Source organism: Sceloporus undulatus, chromosome 1 (assembly GCF_019175285.1).
Source record: "Sceloporus undulatus isolate JIND9_A2432 ecotype Alabama chromosome 1, SceUnd_v1.1, whole genome shotgun sequence".
Taxonomy (NCBI): Eukaryota; Metazoa; Chordata; class Lepidosauria; order Squamata; family Phrynosomatidae; genus Sceloporus; species Sceloporus undulatus.
The window spans coordinates 110,789,191-110,806,526 of NC_056522.1; the positions used below are offsets into that span (position 1 = coordinate 110,789,191).

At 36.1% G+C, this 17,336-nt stretch overlaps 1 protein-coding gene across 5 annotated transcripts in view; it reads right to left on the reverse strand.

Moving 5' to 3' along the window:
* The window catches only part of ARMC2 (armadillo repeat containing 2), a 63,514-nt gene that overhangs the window by 6,765 nt on the left and 39,413 nt on the right, over window positions 1-17,336 (reverse strand). For 4 of the 5 annotated variants that reach the window (XM_042478885.1, XM_042478878.1, XM_042478905.1 and 1 more), the window contains 5 exons: window positions 16,755-16,975; window positions 11,759-11,904; window positions 7,842-7,941; window positions 3,106-3,418; window positions 1,477-1,599 (listed from right to left, as the gene is read on the reverse strand). In XM_042478885.1, the coding sequence (XP_042334819.1) occupies window positions 1,477-1,599; window positions 3,106-3,418; window positions 7,842-7,941; window positions 11,759-11,904; window positions 16,755-16,975 (903 nt within the window). The remainder of the gene's footprint in view (window positions 1-1,476; window positions 1,600-3,105; window positions 3,419-7,841; window positions 7,942-11,758; window positions 11,905-16,754; window positions 16,976-17,336) is intronic. The other variant, XM_042478893.1, reaches the window with a different exon arrangement.

Genomic DNA, 17,336 nt, shown 5'->3' on the forward strand with positions numbered 1-17,336 from the left:
AATAACAACAAATATCAACTTAAGGGACTGTCATAATTTCACACATATTGTTCAGACATATTGAGAAATTTGCAAAAATTACTGTATCTTTGTACAAGAATCTAGTTAAATACAGAATACAGTTGGCCCTCCGTTTTCATGGGGGATCTGTTCCGGACACACACACACCCATAAATGGAGGCTTGTGCATATTCAAGCCCCTTAGGCTTGAATGGTGTGCACTTTCAGGCGCGCACGCCATTGAAGATAGCAGAGGTCACCCCTCCACGGATATTCAAGGGCGCAGATCTCAGATCCACGAGTTAGGAGGGACGACTGTATAAATCAAGCGCATCACTTTGTATGAATAGAAAGAACACCTTAGTGGACAAACACACAGCCAAGAAGACAGTGAGGGAAAGGGTTTAACACCACAATAGCCTTCCAGCAACAATTCTGAGGCCAGAGAACAACAGCCTATGGATCTATTCCAGCTGAGAGCAGTGTACCAGCAGATGGGCCTGAGATGAGACTCTAGGTGGTTAGGTGATTAAACAGACTTCTCCCCCTTTTATTTTTTATTTGTTTTGAGACTAAAAGTGAAGTTATCTGAGTTGTTTCTATTGCTGCCTTGCTCTTTGTTCCTCTTTATTACATAACCTCCTAAAATATTTATTACTTTCATTATAAATTTTATTCCATATACAAAATTTCATAGTAGTGTTTTGGCAGATATATAAAGTTTTTAAAAATACATAACTGAACTATTTATTGGGTAACAACATACGTCCATTCCATTCCATGTTAATAACTCTACCAGTGTACAGACTGGCAATTTGTGTAGAGTACATACATGCTGAACATTACACGTGAATTTTAATTCTGCTCAAGCTGATCCTACTGTAGCTGTGTATACCTGCCTGCAACAGGCAAGGCAAACATCCGCTGCCTCCAGAGTCCATTACTGAGCATGCTTGAACAACAAAAAATAGAGAATGGGGAAATCAAATAAGTCTGTCATCAGATCCACCAGGATCTTTTTTTTTTAAAGCAGAGATCCAGATTTGGTCACCAAAATGGATTTTTTTTAAAAAGGGAAAATTATCCTTGAATGCATTTTAGAAGAAGCTTACAGGTGGTCTCTAGCATATTCAAAATGTTTTGGTTTACTTAAACCAAGTTTACCTGTCTTGACCTAGTTGTTTCATTTCACACATACATACTGTTAGTTTTGGATAAAAAGTTACTGAAGTCTGTTAAACTGCTCTTCTTTTTTGTAGTGTATTCCTTCCATGTTATTTCTGCCTCTGGTACCAAATTTTCTGTTACGGAAATAATGCCCAGAAACACATTTCCTGAGATATAGCTGTAAATAACAGTCTCCTTTTTGTTAATGCCAGCGTTATTTTTCACTCAGTTGCTAAACATTCATGGGAAATAATAGCCTCTATTATACCATAGAAAACTGAAAGATGAATTGGTTTTTAAAATTCTTACACTCTGCAATATATAATTTCCTCTCTTGGATTACAGAATCCTTCACTTGGTAGAAGGATAAATTGTTGATTGTTGCTGTGGTATTAATAACCAGCTCCTCACATTCCTCCACTGATTTGTATTCTGGTGAGATAGAAAATAAGACATAGGCCTTTTTTCAAAGCACTGACTATTTCTGAAGTTTATCACAATTTCAGTTATTACTATATTACTTAAAAGAAAAACACAGAATGTATTGTTGTTAACAAAAAAACCTGACAACATTTCTGCAAAATTATGTTCTTGACTTCAACCTTTTTATTTTGAGCCACTTCTATTCCCCACTAGATCTGTTTTTCAATGAGCTATGGATATGTGCTTCATACCCCAGCTGAAACTCGAGTCCTTAACACAACCATCTTAATAAATGATATGCAGTAAGCCTTGTCAAAATTTGCAAGGGAGAAAAGAGGTGCTTTCAAGAGATGTCAACACCAATCCTATTTATAATTACTGATCACTTGATTATACTTGTTGGTCTGAACAGTCTCAGATTTACATATATTAAAGCTAGGAGCAGCATTTTAGAATGCAGCCTTAAATGACTATTTTTGTGGATCCTAGCAATCTTGGTTCACATACAAGGGGAAAGTGTAGCACAGTGGTGAAGAGAGAGCATGCACCAGGAAACCTCTGTGAAAATCTCATCACAAACTCACTTAGGCAAGTCTCTCACAGCCTCAGTTCCTCTATTTGCAACTAAATAAAGTTACTGAAGTGCTTTGAATATTTGGATGGTAAATCTAATTTATTATAAACACCCCATCCTAAAAGTAAGCTCTTTGGAAATGTGTGAAGTACAGATCCAGTGGCTTAGGGTTTCACTATGTCTGTTCTAGTCCACATATTGTTTATTTTAACAACAATAAGAAGGCCAGCACAAATGGGACTGCTTAGTTTGCATGAAGGGTTATCTGCAAAGGTGGTGCATGAACTTTTGAGGGTAGGAAATGGAGGTAGCAAACGGGATCATGGTTGTTTTTTGTTCCTCCCCTGGAAATTGATGGTAAGCTTTAGGAAGAGAATAACCTAGTCAGGTGCCCAGTGTGGTATAGTGGTTTGAGCATTGGACTACAGGGTCTGAATCTCCACTTGGCCATGGAAATCCACTGGGTGATCTTGGGCAAGTCACATTCTTTCAGCCTCAGAGGAAGGCAAAGGCAAAGGCAAAGGCCCTCTGAATAATTCTTGGCAAGAAAACCCTGTGATAGGTTCATCTTGGGTTTGCGATAAGTTAGGAATGATTCAAAAGCACACAACAAGAAGAGAATGACAGCAAGCTAAACTCCATAAGCACTGGTTTAAAAGGGTGAAGGAAATTATTGTTATGTACCAGCCAGGACAGTAAATGCAGGTGTGAATGATGATGCATGACAGTAAACAGGGCTTTGGGGGATGGGGAAGAAGTTAGCTGTAGTTGACAGTTCTGTGTTATTGTATGTATTAATATGATTAGCTAATTGACTTCAGTGCTTTAGCACTTCAGACTTTGGTAGACATTCAGACTTGAGTCATTGGTTTCCATCATTTTACTATACAAAAAGCAGAAAAAATTCCCTCCCCATGATAGAAAAGAAAAGCTATTCCTACCTAGTACTTTAATAAGTAATCCCACAATCTGATGGTTATTTGCCAGACTTGCGCCTACACAAGGATGAATGGACAAATTGGCAATTACTCTTATAAGTTTAATGAGGACATCTTCAGCTTCAGAAGGGTGCTTGAGTTTTTTAAATTCGCCACCATCATTCCACTGTTTACCATTAACATCAGCTTCACAATTATATTGAAATAGTGCTACCAGGATGTCAATGCTTCCTTGCACTTCCAAAAACTGTTCCCGGGCTCGACTGTTCTTCGCTGTCAAATTGCCAAGAATGAAAATGATACGAACAACTAAATCCTAGGAGTAAAATAAAAAGTAAAACAACTCTGCTGCATGTTAAAGTGGACAACTATTTATGAGAAGAAAAGATCTTGTTTTGATAGCATCTTATTAAGAACTATTACAGTGAGCCTACCGCACCATTGGGCTAGTGATCTGTGTATCGGTGTGGCCATTCCCGATACACAGATCACTATTATTATTAAGTGGCTGTGCATATACACAGACGTGCACACATTAACACCCACTGAATAATAAGGGTGCTATTGTCTGAAGTCTTTACCATTTGCAGTGGGAGCCAGAACCCAATCACCACGAATGAGAAGTGTCCACTGTACCCTTCAAAATGAGGGAACATGCAGCATAATACAACATGGATTTACCTGTGTCACATATCCCATTCTTGCTTTCTACAGCTTTAAATAGAAGCATGCCATAATATACCATAACAGAGCACAGATTATATAGATATTTTCAAAAGGCAACTTGCTACAATCCTGATATTGTAGGACCTGAGAGAACCTGAGTTACTTGTTTGTATTTCATGATGTCATAACTGTATACAGTGCGCCCTCTCCATATGCAGGTGCACCATACGTTGTTTCCGGTTTACGCGGAAGTCACGCTGCAATTGAATGAATGGCATGCCACGCCGCCGTGCCGCCATGAGCACAATCCCCATTCTATTGAATGGGACTCCAGCTTACGCAGAATTTACCTTATGCAGGGGGGGGGGGGGTGGAACGGATCCCCCATGTAGGAAAGGCTCCACTGTATATGGAAGAATATAACATAGGCTAGAGGAAGACATGGAAGAACAGATAATACTGATGTTTCTGGTAGGGCAAGAAAAATAAACAGTTTCCCCATTCAAGATGTAGAAAGTAAGCACACTAGTTAGGTGAATCACAGTTATATTCTCTGAGAAAGGCAATAATAGAACATTCAGAGCTATGTGTATCTATTTTAACAGTGAAATATGATCTTTGATGTCATTTTAGGGCAGTAGTTTATCCTTAAAGGTCCTTTGGGTAGTGTCCTTAGCTTTCCAATTCCTCTATTGAACTTTCAGTTAATAATGTAATCAACTATTTACTATACTGACTAATTAACTATATCTTTGGCTGTTATTCAGCTATTATCTGGCTTTTACCAAATGGTTTTGCCTATGATACAAGTACAAGGCAAGGTAAACACAATATAGATTAAGTCAAGCACTATGAAACCCCAGTGATTTAAATATGAAAGCTATGAGCACATGCTTACCCCTCCCAATGGAATTAAGACAATGTGAATCCTCTAACTTTGTATGGTTCATGTTCACTGTTTCTAAAAAAAATGTTTTACTATCTGTATTGAAATCAGTGGGATCTGATACATCTCCATAGTGTACAAATTCAGCAGCTGTAGTAAACATCTGAAAACCACATAACTCCCCAAGAGCGAAAGTGGCATGAACTCCACTTCTGGTTTTATACCAACACTTTTGGGAACCAAAACAAAGCAATAGGAGACAGTGTTTTGTTTTAAAAGAGAATCACAGCTCCTGATACTTAACCAGATAAGAGAGTATTAACAAGTTATGAGAGTTAGAAGGATTGAATTGTGACTTATTTGAAAGTACAAATATCGTAATGTTCTCTCACATATGAAACAGAACATATGCTTTCAGTATTTTTGTATTATAACTCTTCTGGGAATCTCTTTTAGAACTTTAATCCTGAAACATTTGTGCTCTAATTATAATCATATGTATCATGAAGTCAGGCTCAATAGTTTCAAACCACATCCACCTCAGTAAGGCATTTTTAGTGCTACAGATAAACATCAAGCAGTCCAGGCTGGAACCAGCGGCATTAACAAGAGGAAAGGGTCGCCCACAATGACTGTTTAGGTTGGCCACCACAGAGCTGAATTTGTACTAATTTGCTTTATAATGTTAAGCTTTATGAACTTTGCTTTTTAAAAGTAAAGCAATCCATACTGAAAATGTGGAAATAGTAGTTTTAGCCCCAAGCACACGGACATGGAAATATGTTTCACTGAAACTGGTAGGGCTTCAAACAAATGGAATATCACAAAAATAAAATAAAATTGTAAGCCGCTCTGAGAGCCTTTGTGGCTGAAGAGTGGGGTATAAATACTCTAAATAAATAAATAGCTTTTCAGGTAAGCTCTGTGTGTCACCGTTAACACTCTTTTCCACTTAACTAACCAATTAAAAGAAACAGGACCTAGTTCCAATGTTCTTGGTGCTTTCACTATAAAGACCACCAATATCATTAGTATCATCTTTATTTATATTTCAACTATTTCTCAAGACTGAACTCAAGACAGCTTATACTTTAAAAAGATTACAAAAAGTCAATATTAAAACCAACGTTTAACCACATTAAAAACTTACACTCTAAAAAAGATTTGAAAAAGTCTAACAATACAGTTTAAAAAATACAGCACTTACAGCTTTTTTGTTAAAAGCCTTTAGTTCTAAAAGCCTATCTGAATAAAAGTCTTCACCTATTTTCCACCTTCTTCTTCTTTGATGATGATAGCCAACTGTGAATCTTCAAAAGTACAGTGGACCCTTGTTATACACTGGGGTCTGGTTCCAAGATCCCCCGAGGATAACAAAATCCGTGGATGCTCAAGTCCCATTAAATATAACAACATAGCAAAATGGTGTCCCTTATAAAAAATGAAAAATCAAGGTTTGATATTTGAAATTTATACTTTTTTTGAACATTTTCAAACTGTGGATGTTTGAATCTGTGTATAAAAAAAATCAGTGTATAAGAAGGGCCGACTGTACTTTCTCTTTTATGTCAATCTTATGGTTAACCTGGCTGCTGAATGTCAGACAACCAAGTCATATATGACACAAGCCCCTTTTGAATATGGTTCACAACAGAAAACCACAATCAGATAAATTGATTATTATGAAGTTTGATTAACTAGCATGCAACCTCTAGGAATAGTTTCAAATAACTTCTTGGTAGATGCAGATGTTAACTCTCATCCAGACAGTTTATTTTAGTCCCCTAGAATCATGCTTTGTTGCAGAATTTACATGTTAACTAGACCTTAATAAATTTATCAAAGCACGAGATTTTATGGGATATATAAATGTTATATTTCAGGAGCCATAGTCCTCTTTGTTGTTTTCACCTCTAAATAATTATGTGTTCACTAGCTGAATCTGTAATACACATTTCCCTGAGAGTAAAATCCACAAAATCATTAAGTCTTATTTAAGAATAAACATGCATGAGACCATTTAAAAGTTGGACTAGGCAGGCTAAGACCTCTTGCATGTTTCTAAGATTTTGTGCTAAGCAGTTTTCTATCCCACTCCCACCACTTGTAGGTCTATTTTCTGTTGGCTTAATATGCAGAAATACAGACCTTTCTGAAACAAAAGGCTACACTAGCCAGATATATGAGTGGTCATGGATGGTGATGACATTCAGCCCTACTTGTCCTTGTTACCAGACTCAGCTGGAGCTGTGCAGGTGCTGCAGCAGTGTTTATATGCTGTAATGGGCTCAAGCAATGACAATAAACTGAAGCTGAAACTCAGTTGGACAGTGGCTCTGTGGATTGGTGGTTCATAGGTCTGGGAATCGGGTAAGTGACCTGCACTGGATAAGATTGCAGGTGCAATATTTGGGCATACCCCACCTGTGTGACTAGAGTGCCCTCTATGTCTCAGAGTGCCAGGAGGCAGCTTTGACTATTGATGGCTTGAGCCTTCCCCTCATATATTCTGAGGTCTTACAGAAGGAGGTTTCCATTGTGTCTCACCTGTGGGGGCAATACAGTGTGAGAAGACAAGGAAGAAGGCCTTTTCTGCCCTAATCGTGGAAAGTCAGCAGCACTTCTGATTGGTGGCAGCAATGGCTCGATTTTGGTGCTGAGTTAAAACATGGGCTTTTATTAAAGCCTTTGAGGTCCACTAATTTTATCCAGTTTTTACATATACAGAGTTTTAAACTGTTTTAACTTGCTGTTAGCTTGTTGTATTGTTTTGCTCTGCATTTTTAAATTGTTTTAAATTTTAACTTCTTTTAAATTGCTTAAATTTATTTTATTGTATATCAGTCAAAGATCTTTTGATACAGGGCAGCAAAAAAGCAAGCAAGCACAGAGACCTTATGTTATCCCTTATACAAAGACTTCTAGAAAAAATATATTGCAAAAATAATGATCTACGTGCTAAGAAGAAGAGAGTTAATGAACTGCCTCCCCTTTATGTTGCCCTGAACTGTTAATCTAACTTGAGTCCATTTTAATAATTTACTACTTAGAAATGCTGTCAACCGTTTAAAATTTCTATCTTTAAATGCACATGAAAGTAGGTCACTGAAAATGGGCTTACACACATACAACACCACAGACACATCAGCGGATTAAAATATAAAAAGAAAGAGATAAAAAAACTGACCTGCTTCTTTGTGTGTTTGTTTAGCAGGGCTAAAAATAAGACATAACATCTGGAGCAATCTGCCAAAGCTGTACAGCAGTCATTGAAGGAAGAAAGTTTGCTGTATGTTTAAAAATAATAACAAACATGAGTAGGAGAACTTTTGTTCAGTGTTCCTGAAGCCCAAGCCTAATCTTTCATTTTATTTTAAAATATTTTTCTTCTTTTCAATAATATTTATTGAATTTTAACAAAATATAAAATTTCTCCTATGTACAAAATCATATTCGTACATCATCAAAAGAAAAAGAAGAGAGAAAGAAAATATATGTATGTACACATATACATATATATATAGTAAAAGAAGAAAAGAAAAAAAGAAGGGAAAAAGTGAGAAAATTCAATATAAAAACCGAGAGAACAAATAAATTGTCATCAGCATCCTTTTGTTTGTATTTATGTAAACATTATGATTTTCTTAAACCTGTAACTATTGGTACCAGATTATATCTAAAGAAAATACCACCGAATAATAAAAAAAAAATCTGCAAAAATCAGATTTGACTTTTTTATCCCTATAAATCTATCAGTCTTTCTCTGTTAATACCACATTTCCCCAATTCTTCCCCATTTCCTCTCGTATTCTTGCTTTGTTTTCCCTGCAGTATACATTGTCAGTTTATCCATTTCTTTAAACTCATGAACTTTTATTTTCCATTCTATTATGTCTGGTAGTGTCTTTGTTTTCCAGTGTCTGGCATATACCATTCGTGCTGCCATAATCAAATACAACATTACACTAATCTGATTTCTATCCAGCTTTTGTTGAATCACATCTACAATGTTTAGTAGAAATAATTCTGGGGCTAGGGGTATATTTATTTTTAATACTTCTTGTATTGCTTTATGTATCTTCTTCCAATATTTTTGAATTTCTTCACATTGCCACCATACATGATACATAGTTCCCACTTTTCCTCCACACTTCCAACAGTTTCCATCCACATTTTTTTTTCCATTTTAGCTAATCTTGAGGGGATCAGGTACCATCTGTGTAGAATTTTGAGGTAGTTTTTTTTAATACGTTGCATTTTGTAAATTTCTGGTTATTCTTCCATGATTTTGTCCACATTGCTAAAGGTATTACTCTTCCTATATTTTCCATCCATTTTATCATGGTTTCTTTCACAGTTTCTTCTTTTAACTCAATATCTAGGAGTACCTTATAAATTTTTTTAATAAATCCTTTTTCTTTTCCCATTATGATTTTGTCAAATTCCGTTTTTTCCATTTCTATTCCTTTGTTTTTCAGATCTTTGTTGAGTTCTAGCTTTAATTGTTCTTAATGTAACCAATTAATTCTTTTCCCCTCCAGATCTTCTTTTGTTTTTATTTTAATCTCCTCCTTTGTGCTTAACAGACAGTCTTCGTATTTTATCCACTTGTGGCTTCCCTGATGTTCCTCTTTGTGATATGCTTCTTGCGGGGAGGTCCATCTCGGTAATTCTGAATAGAAGAAGTCTTTGTACTTTTTCCAGATTTTAAATATTGCCTTTCTGATGTTATGTGCATTAAATCCTTTGTCTATTTGGTCATGACACAAATGTGCATGCCATCCTAATTTCATGTCTACCGCTTCTATTTCTAATAATTTTTTATTTTCTAACAAGATCCATTCTTTAACCCATAGAAGTGCACAGGCATTATAATAGAGTTCAAGATTAGGGAGACCTAGTCCACCATTTTCTTTTCTATCTTGCATCACTTTGGATTTTATTCTGGATTTCCCCCCCTCCATATATATTTAACTATGTCTTTATTCCACAATGTAAAGGATGATTTATTTATTAATATGGGCAGGGTTTGAAAAAGAAACAGCATTTTAGGTAACACGCACATTTGAATTGTCGCTATTCTTCCAAGAAGTGATAAAAACTTACTGGTCCAATTATTTAAATCTTCTTTAATTTTTTTCCAGACAGCCTCATAATTATTTTTATATAACTCCTCATTATGATTAGTTATTGTTATCCCTAGATATCTGATTTTGTCAGTTATTTTAAATTCGGTTTTCTTTTTTAATCTTTTGATTTCTTTTTGTTCTAAGTTTTTAGTTAGAATTCCAATTTTATTTTTGTTTATCTTGATTCCAGCTATTTCACCCAATTCTTCCAGTATTACTTCTACTTTTTGGATACCTGTTATTGGATTGTCAAGGAATATAACATCATCTGCATATACTTGTAGATAATATTGGAAGTTTTTCATTTTAGGAACTTTAATCTGTTTTTTGGATTTGATCTTTTTATTCAAAATTTCCATTATCGTGATAAAGAGTAAAGGAGAAAGGGGACAATTTTTATTTTAAAATATTTTTCTGTGTACAGACTGAAAGCCCAGTATTCTATTCTGGTGCAGTTCAGGAGTTGTGAGATGTGATGAATGTATAACTAGGTGTATTTCATGGGGTAATGACAATTGAAGGCAGATTCTGATTTAAGTCCAAATAAAGTGGAAGACAGGAAAGCCATTGCCTCCTTGGGGCCCAGCCAGATGCTGACACTAGAGTTATTTGCAAAATAGAGCAGAAATCTGTAAATACCTCAACAAGAAAACAGAGAGTCAAATTGGAAATGAGATGTCAAACAGTATTCAACAACAGTGACATTCAGAAGACAATCTGTTTAAAGACCCATACACCAGGTCTCCAGCATTCTTGGGCTGGACGGAGGGAAGGGGAGAAATAAGAGAGGGAAGCATGAATAAAGGGAGAAAAAAAACCAGAACTGGATGGCATTAGGAAATGGTGGCTACAAAGAGAGGGCAGAAAAAGGGTTTTAAGGAAAAAGTAAAAAAGCAACAATAGCAAAGTTTGTTTGGTGGTTGCAGGGGAGAAATAAAGTGGCAACACTATCTGAAGTTTCAAGGACTGGTCAAAACACTTGGGCTGCATCTGCACTGCAAAAATAATGCAGATTGGCATTGCTACAAATCCCAAAATTACACAGTACAGTCCTCCCTTCCCTTACGTGGGAGATCCATTCTGGAACACATACACCCCCCTATAAGGGGGAAACCATGTATGCTCACACAGCCATTGAAGACAATGAGGCATGTACATGCAGGGCACGCACCATTTATTAAATTGTACCACAGCTTCAGCATACGCTGAAAGCCGCAGAAGGGAAGCCCACGTATGGCACAGGCTGACTGTATTGAGCCATGGCAGTTAAAGTGGTGTCAATGCATTACTTCTGCAGTGCAGATGCAGCCTCTTTAACAGTTTTTCCATTATTAGAGATCTTTGCATTCTTTTTTAAAAAGATGCTGCCAGGGACTCAACAGAGGAACTTGTATAGACAGAGCAAAGATTTCCACCCCTTATTGTTACAAATACTCTTTTTAAAACTTTTGCAAGGAGCTTTTACATTTAGTACTGGTGTTCACACCTGCAAAAAGTATATGGAGACATACCCCACCTTGAAGCCTATTGTTGAGAAAGGTGAGATATAAATCCTTAAACTAAACTAAACTAAACAACTAAAGAAAGATAGGAGGGAGAGGAAGGTCTGCTGTTCATGGACTGTAGGACATAGTCAAGTCCTATTTTGGACTATACAGGGGAAACAGAAGCCACCTCACATAGGTAACAGTGGGAAAGCCGAGCAGCTCAGTGCTTATAGTATGGCTACAATCTGCTTCTGTGTATTATGTAATGTTTATAGTCACATACGGTTTACATTGCACAAGAGGCTCTTCCCTTTATAGCAAGATCCACAAAGTGATCATAAACATAAGCCAGTGGTATATAATGTTTCCAAAGGTATATAAACCAAAATTTGTATGGGGTCATTATTTTTAACAGACAAAGAACTGGCTGCTGATAAAAAGTTTTAAAGACATGGTATTTCTTGTTTGCTTTTTAGATTGAAAGTTACCTGAATATTCTGGCCACATTGGTGCATACATCCTTATCACTTATATGTTTCTCCAATACCAGACAGAGCTCTGGAATCGCTCTATATTCCAGGAGTTTGCTCCTTGACTCAGGCAAGTCAACCAAGTTTCGCAAAATGGCAGTGAGCTAGAGAAAATAAATTTGAACATGAATAAATCATCAGGTTATTATGAGTCCCAGACACCGCTAAAATTTTAACAAGGTTAGTTCTAGCCCAAACCTCCTCTGATGGGAGCTCTATGGAACTCTGCAGACATGAAGGAAACCCTATGGATTATTTAAGAGCTAGTATATGAACAATGATACAAGTTTAAATTTTAAAAACAGGATATGGGTCAGTGAAGGTCACATTTTCTTTTTTTATTTTTAAAGAAGACTGGTATTTTGCTCCTTTCCTGGAGATAAATTAATCTGTTTGCTTTTCTTTATGTGTTTTACTGTTTTACTCTATTTTCCTAGTATTTATTCATAACTAGGAAAGTAACATCAGTATATTATTATTATTATTATTATTATTATTATTATTATTAATTATTATGCTTTATTTATATAGCGCTGTAGATTTACACAGCGCTGTACATACAAACATTAAAATGGATAAAGTAAACCTGCCCATGGTGTACAATCTAAGAAATAATAGCATAATACATATAAATAATACAAAACAATACAGGAAAGTGAAGTCAAAGGCTTTCATGGCTGGCATCCATAGTTTATTGTGGGATTTTCACGCTATGTGGCCATATTCTAGAACATGGCCACATAGCCCGAAAAACCAACAAAAAAACTATAATACAGGAAAGAGTTCAATAAAGTAAAGGAGGCAACAAATTAAATTATATCAGTGACAGTCCTTTCCTACATAGCTAAAGTACTGGAATGGGAAACAGTTAAATAGTTCCAGCTGCTCCTAACCTAGATGAACCCACACTGCCTAAAAATGCATTTCAACCTGGCTGAGACTATCTCTGCAAGGAGAGACACAGCAGAGTATGATCCTAATGATGCTCCTGGACTACTTAGCTGTTTCCATTGGAAACAGTTTAGTTTCACATACTGACAACATAACACTGTTGGAGAAGACTGTCTTCAATTTGGAGTGAAGTACCATCTGGCATACTTCAGGATATAAATTTGCTTTTGGGTTGCTAAGTGTTGGCTGTGGTGAGAAATTCCCTTTATCAGCATCAGCACACAGCACAGGCTTTGTGTTCCCCATGCCCCAGTAATCTCTCAACTTTACTTCTGTATAAAGTTTGTACAAGACTGCCATTAAATAAAGTATGGAAATTTTTAGCTTGCGTCAAATGTGACACAGCTTGTGTCAAGGGCCACATATATGGAGTATATTACACAAGTACTAAAAGATTTCCCTTTGAGCCTGTTTCTGACCTAATTTCAAGGTCCTATTTTTAACTTGTAAGGGGCTATATTGTCTCATTGGAGCATATTAAACAGAGCACTGCCTTCAGAACTTGGCAGATTGGACTTGGATCTGGAGTCTGTGGCCTGATCCCTGGGTTAAAAAGTCTTTGGTGGACCACCATTTTCAGGGGGAGAGAGGCAGGCCAACAACAACAGGCCTCGCCTGCAAAGACTAAGAGCCCTCCTTCTGACCACCATCTTCAGGGGGAGAGAGGCAGGCCAGCGGCAACAAGCCTCAACTGTTGGCTTTGACTGCTTTGTACATTGTTTTTGAGGAATTTTGTTGAATTGTATGTTGAATTGTATGTCACTGTTGATGTATTGTATTGCTATAGCATGTGACATGTAGCTTGTATGTTGTGAACCGCTTTGATCTGAAGGAAAAGCGGTATACAAATAAAAATATTATTATTATTCCAAATATTATGAGGCCCTCTTCTGGGTGCCACCACTGTTAGATGTAGACATTCATCTCTAGTATCTTCAGCAGTGGTTCCTTATCAGTATATTCTTGTATACTGTATAGTATACATTGCTACCCATGTATATACAGGAATCTTTGTACTTGTGAGCTGTCTTTTCTTTTTTTCTTGATTTCCTATTCCCTTGCAACCGTTTGGCTTGGATTATAATAAAGTATATTGTTGTTACTGTATCAGGCTCAATTGTTTTAGAAGGATCATTAAATGTTCTATTTGCAAAGGGACCTTTGATATGTGAAGGACTGAGAGCTCCAGTCATGGAAATATTTATTGTGCAAATTTGGGTCTTCATTATTTTATTTGCATCAAATTTATTCTGAGCACTATGACCAAAAAGGGAATCATATACATATGTACTTGCATACATGCAGACAGATGCCAGACTAGCATTTTTTTTTAAAAAAATCTTTCTGTTTTTTAAAAAGATGTCTTGCTCCTCTGCTTAAGAGTGGATATAAGCCATTTTACAGAATTAATCAAACTTTTTTTTAAAGTTGTGAACATATGAAGGAAGATAAGTTGCGTCTAGTTCAGAACAATGATAGCTATTTCTATTCCACGATAAAGGAATGCTAAAAATTACAGTTATTTTTTAAATGTTATTACTGTTTAGAGAGTCCTTTGGCATGTTACTGAAAATGCAATGCTGTTGTTTCACAATATGGGATGGAGTCATTTTTGAGGAAAACCACTAATAAAAAATATTATTGAACTTGTGTGAAATAGGGCAGTTACAAAAACTGGGCCTTCTAAATAAGTTGGAAGTCATGGATAGACAGGCTGTTTACATGAAACTGATTTTCTTTGAGGGGTTATTTGTGCATTCACAGGTATGGGTCTGCATCCAGATGTGTGAAACACACTAACCATGACAAAGAAGCAAATCTCGTTGCTATGAGGATGACATTAAATGGAGGAGTATTAATATGTTCTTTAGTTTCTGCCCTTCCTTTCAAACAATGTTAACAAAAATAATTATATAATGATTATAAAAATCAAATCATTATTTTTTGCTAAATCCAAAATGTTTTGGTGTTACAGATATAATTAATACAAAATACATATTTCCTAATAAATACAATAGACATTCCAATTATTTATTTTGAAAATCTCAGTCAAATGTCTTCTGAGATAAGAGTATTACATTTCTGGGATTACTGTTTGATGTCTAATTATTTCTTAAATAGAATTATATTTTAAAGTTTCAGATTCAGGTCACTTAAGTGAATACAGCAGGAAATCCTTGAGCTTTTGACATTCTAAATGTGAGATTTGAGGTTATACACACTACAGCTTATCTAACAAAACATCAAAAACACTATTAGTGATGTTTTTTCTGGTTTCAACATATATAAAACCTTCTTAATAAACTGGATCTTTCAGTATGAGAACCTGGATAAAAGGAAAAGCAATACGCTACAGTAGTTAATGGTCAAACTGCCATCTCAGGGCAAATTTTCTGTTGTTTTAAATAAAAATTTAAGTGTCATTCAAAATGCAACAAGAAGTCTGCTCCAAATACATACAAAAATAGCTTTCTTTCTTTCTCTTTCTCTCTTCCCACCATTCTCTGTCCCGCCCCCACATATATATCTATATAACTTTCTTGTTTCACAGCAATATGACCTCAGCATAATAATAATGGTTAATACAAAATTACAATTATTCCAAAAAGCAAAGAAAAAACTGTCTATAAAGTCAAACACAACCAAAACAGAGAATTTCATTTTGATAAGAATGTCACTAATGACCCACTGTCTTTTACAGCTACACTAACATAAAAAGGCTTTGAAAATGAGCTTTGTGTGCTTCCTCTGCCAAGCATCAGTTTCCATGTTTCATCATCAATATCCATACTGGCACAAGAGTTTTCTCATCCACTATTATTGCTATACTGTATAGAACATCCAACTTGTCTTTCTTTGCTTCACTGATTCTCTATCCCTTTTCTAATCTTCTCTGGAAATTGCTTCTCTGGTAGCTTGCTTATGCCTCTTAAATAATACAATGGGGAGGGGGGGATATTGATTCCATTTCTTTTCTTCCTCTTCCTTACCCTTCCACCCCAGCCTAACCTCTCCTATATGTAAAGAACACTCACAGGAATAAAATGCCTACTTTTTGCCATCCCTTCACAGTGCCACTATATTTTTCAATAAGGCCCTAGCAATTATAATTATTCAAACTCATCCTAAGTATTTTACAATCTGCCACCAGACGTCTCTTAGTGTGTATCGTAAATAAGTTCCCTGCTGTTATACAGCTGACAGCTTGTGACTTTCAGGAACCCATGGCTAAGGTGTGCCTATGGCATTTATTTCTTTTCCTGCCACTAATTCCAGAATAAGATAATGAATCAGCATGCCTGAGATTAAGCCACTAAAAAGACTGTGCCATTTTGTCATCATCCTTTCTGTCCTCCCATCTTAGTGTGCCACATTTGAAGACTTGCTTCAATTGACCACATATCTTTCAGAACTGGAAACTATGGTTAACAGGACCAGAACAGAGCAGGGTCTTAAATAAACATTTAACCATAGATTACAATCCTGACTTGTTATATGAAAAACATCTTGTTTTGATAAAAAAATAAACTTTGGTTCGTGAACACAGAAAGTGTTCCATTGTTGCACAGTGAGAACGAAGGAGAGAAGGAATTACATACTAGCAAAAGCCTCTTTTGTATCTCAAGAAGCCAAAATCCATGTGTTCAAAGCACATGAACTTTGGAATTTGTGGTTTGTCATAATTATGGCATTATCAAATCACAGGCTGCTATTTTTGCTTGTCTTACTAATGAAAGCTTGAAAAGAAAGCAGTTCTCTATATTCATATAGATATGCAATTGTTTTAGGAAGTGTATAATTCTTTATTCGACTGACCACAATCCCACTGTTTGGCTCACCTTTCCTTTATCAAGTTATCTCTTGTGTGCAATCCAAGAAGAATTTGAAATAACTTTGTCCCATCTTGATAAAATCATCTAAAAGTATTCAGAATTACTGTATTTCATCAGGATGTATACTACCCCTGAATGTTATCTTGTTGGAATAAAAGTTTAACCCTGACCTGCACCAAGAGGTGTCCTGGACTGAAAAACTGAGCATCATTTTCATCAATGTCATTAATTTGTTTCATTAGTTGCACCAGCATCCCAACACTTCCCTTGTTGACCATCTCATTAAGGAGCCTTGCATTTCCAGAAATGAATTTTATAGCACCCATACAATAGAGAAAGGCTTCAGTATTTGTTCCCAGGTCTTCAGTTCCCAGAATTTCAAGCAGAGAATCTGTGGAGAAAAATAAAAATGCTAAGATGAATGTTTCATTCTGGAGCCATTTCTGATCACATTCTTACAGAATAATACTCAGGCATTTTAATGTGAAGTGATCTAATGACCTGTAATATAACGGGTAGTATCCAATTGCAGTACAAGCACAATAACACTTCTACAAGGCAAATTTCCCACTTATTCCTTCCCATGGGAGCCCCCAGCACCACAAAAGGCTTCAAATGCTATGGGAATATTAAGGAAAGGTCTGAAACATGGGATAAAGAACTATAACAGTGGAGGAAAATTGATGGAGGCAGCTTAAGAGACTGAAGCTCCTATCCACACAAGCTATTTCTACTTGATTCCATACCACCAC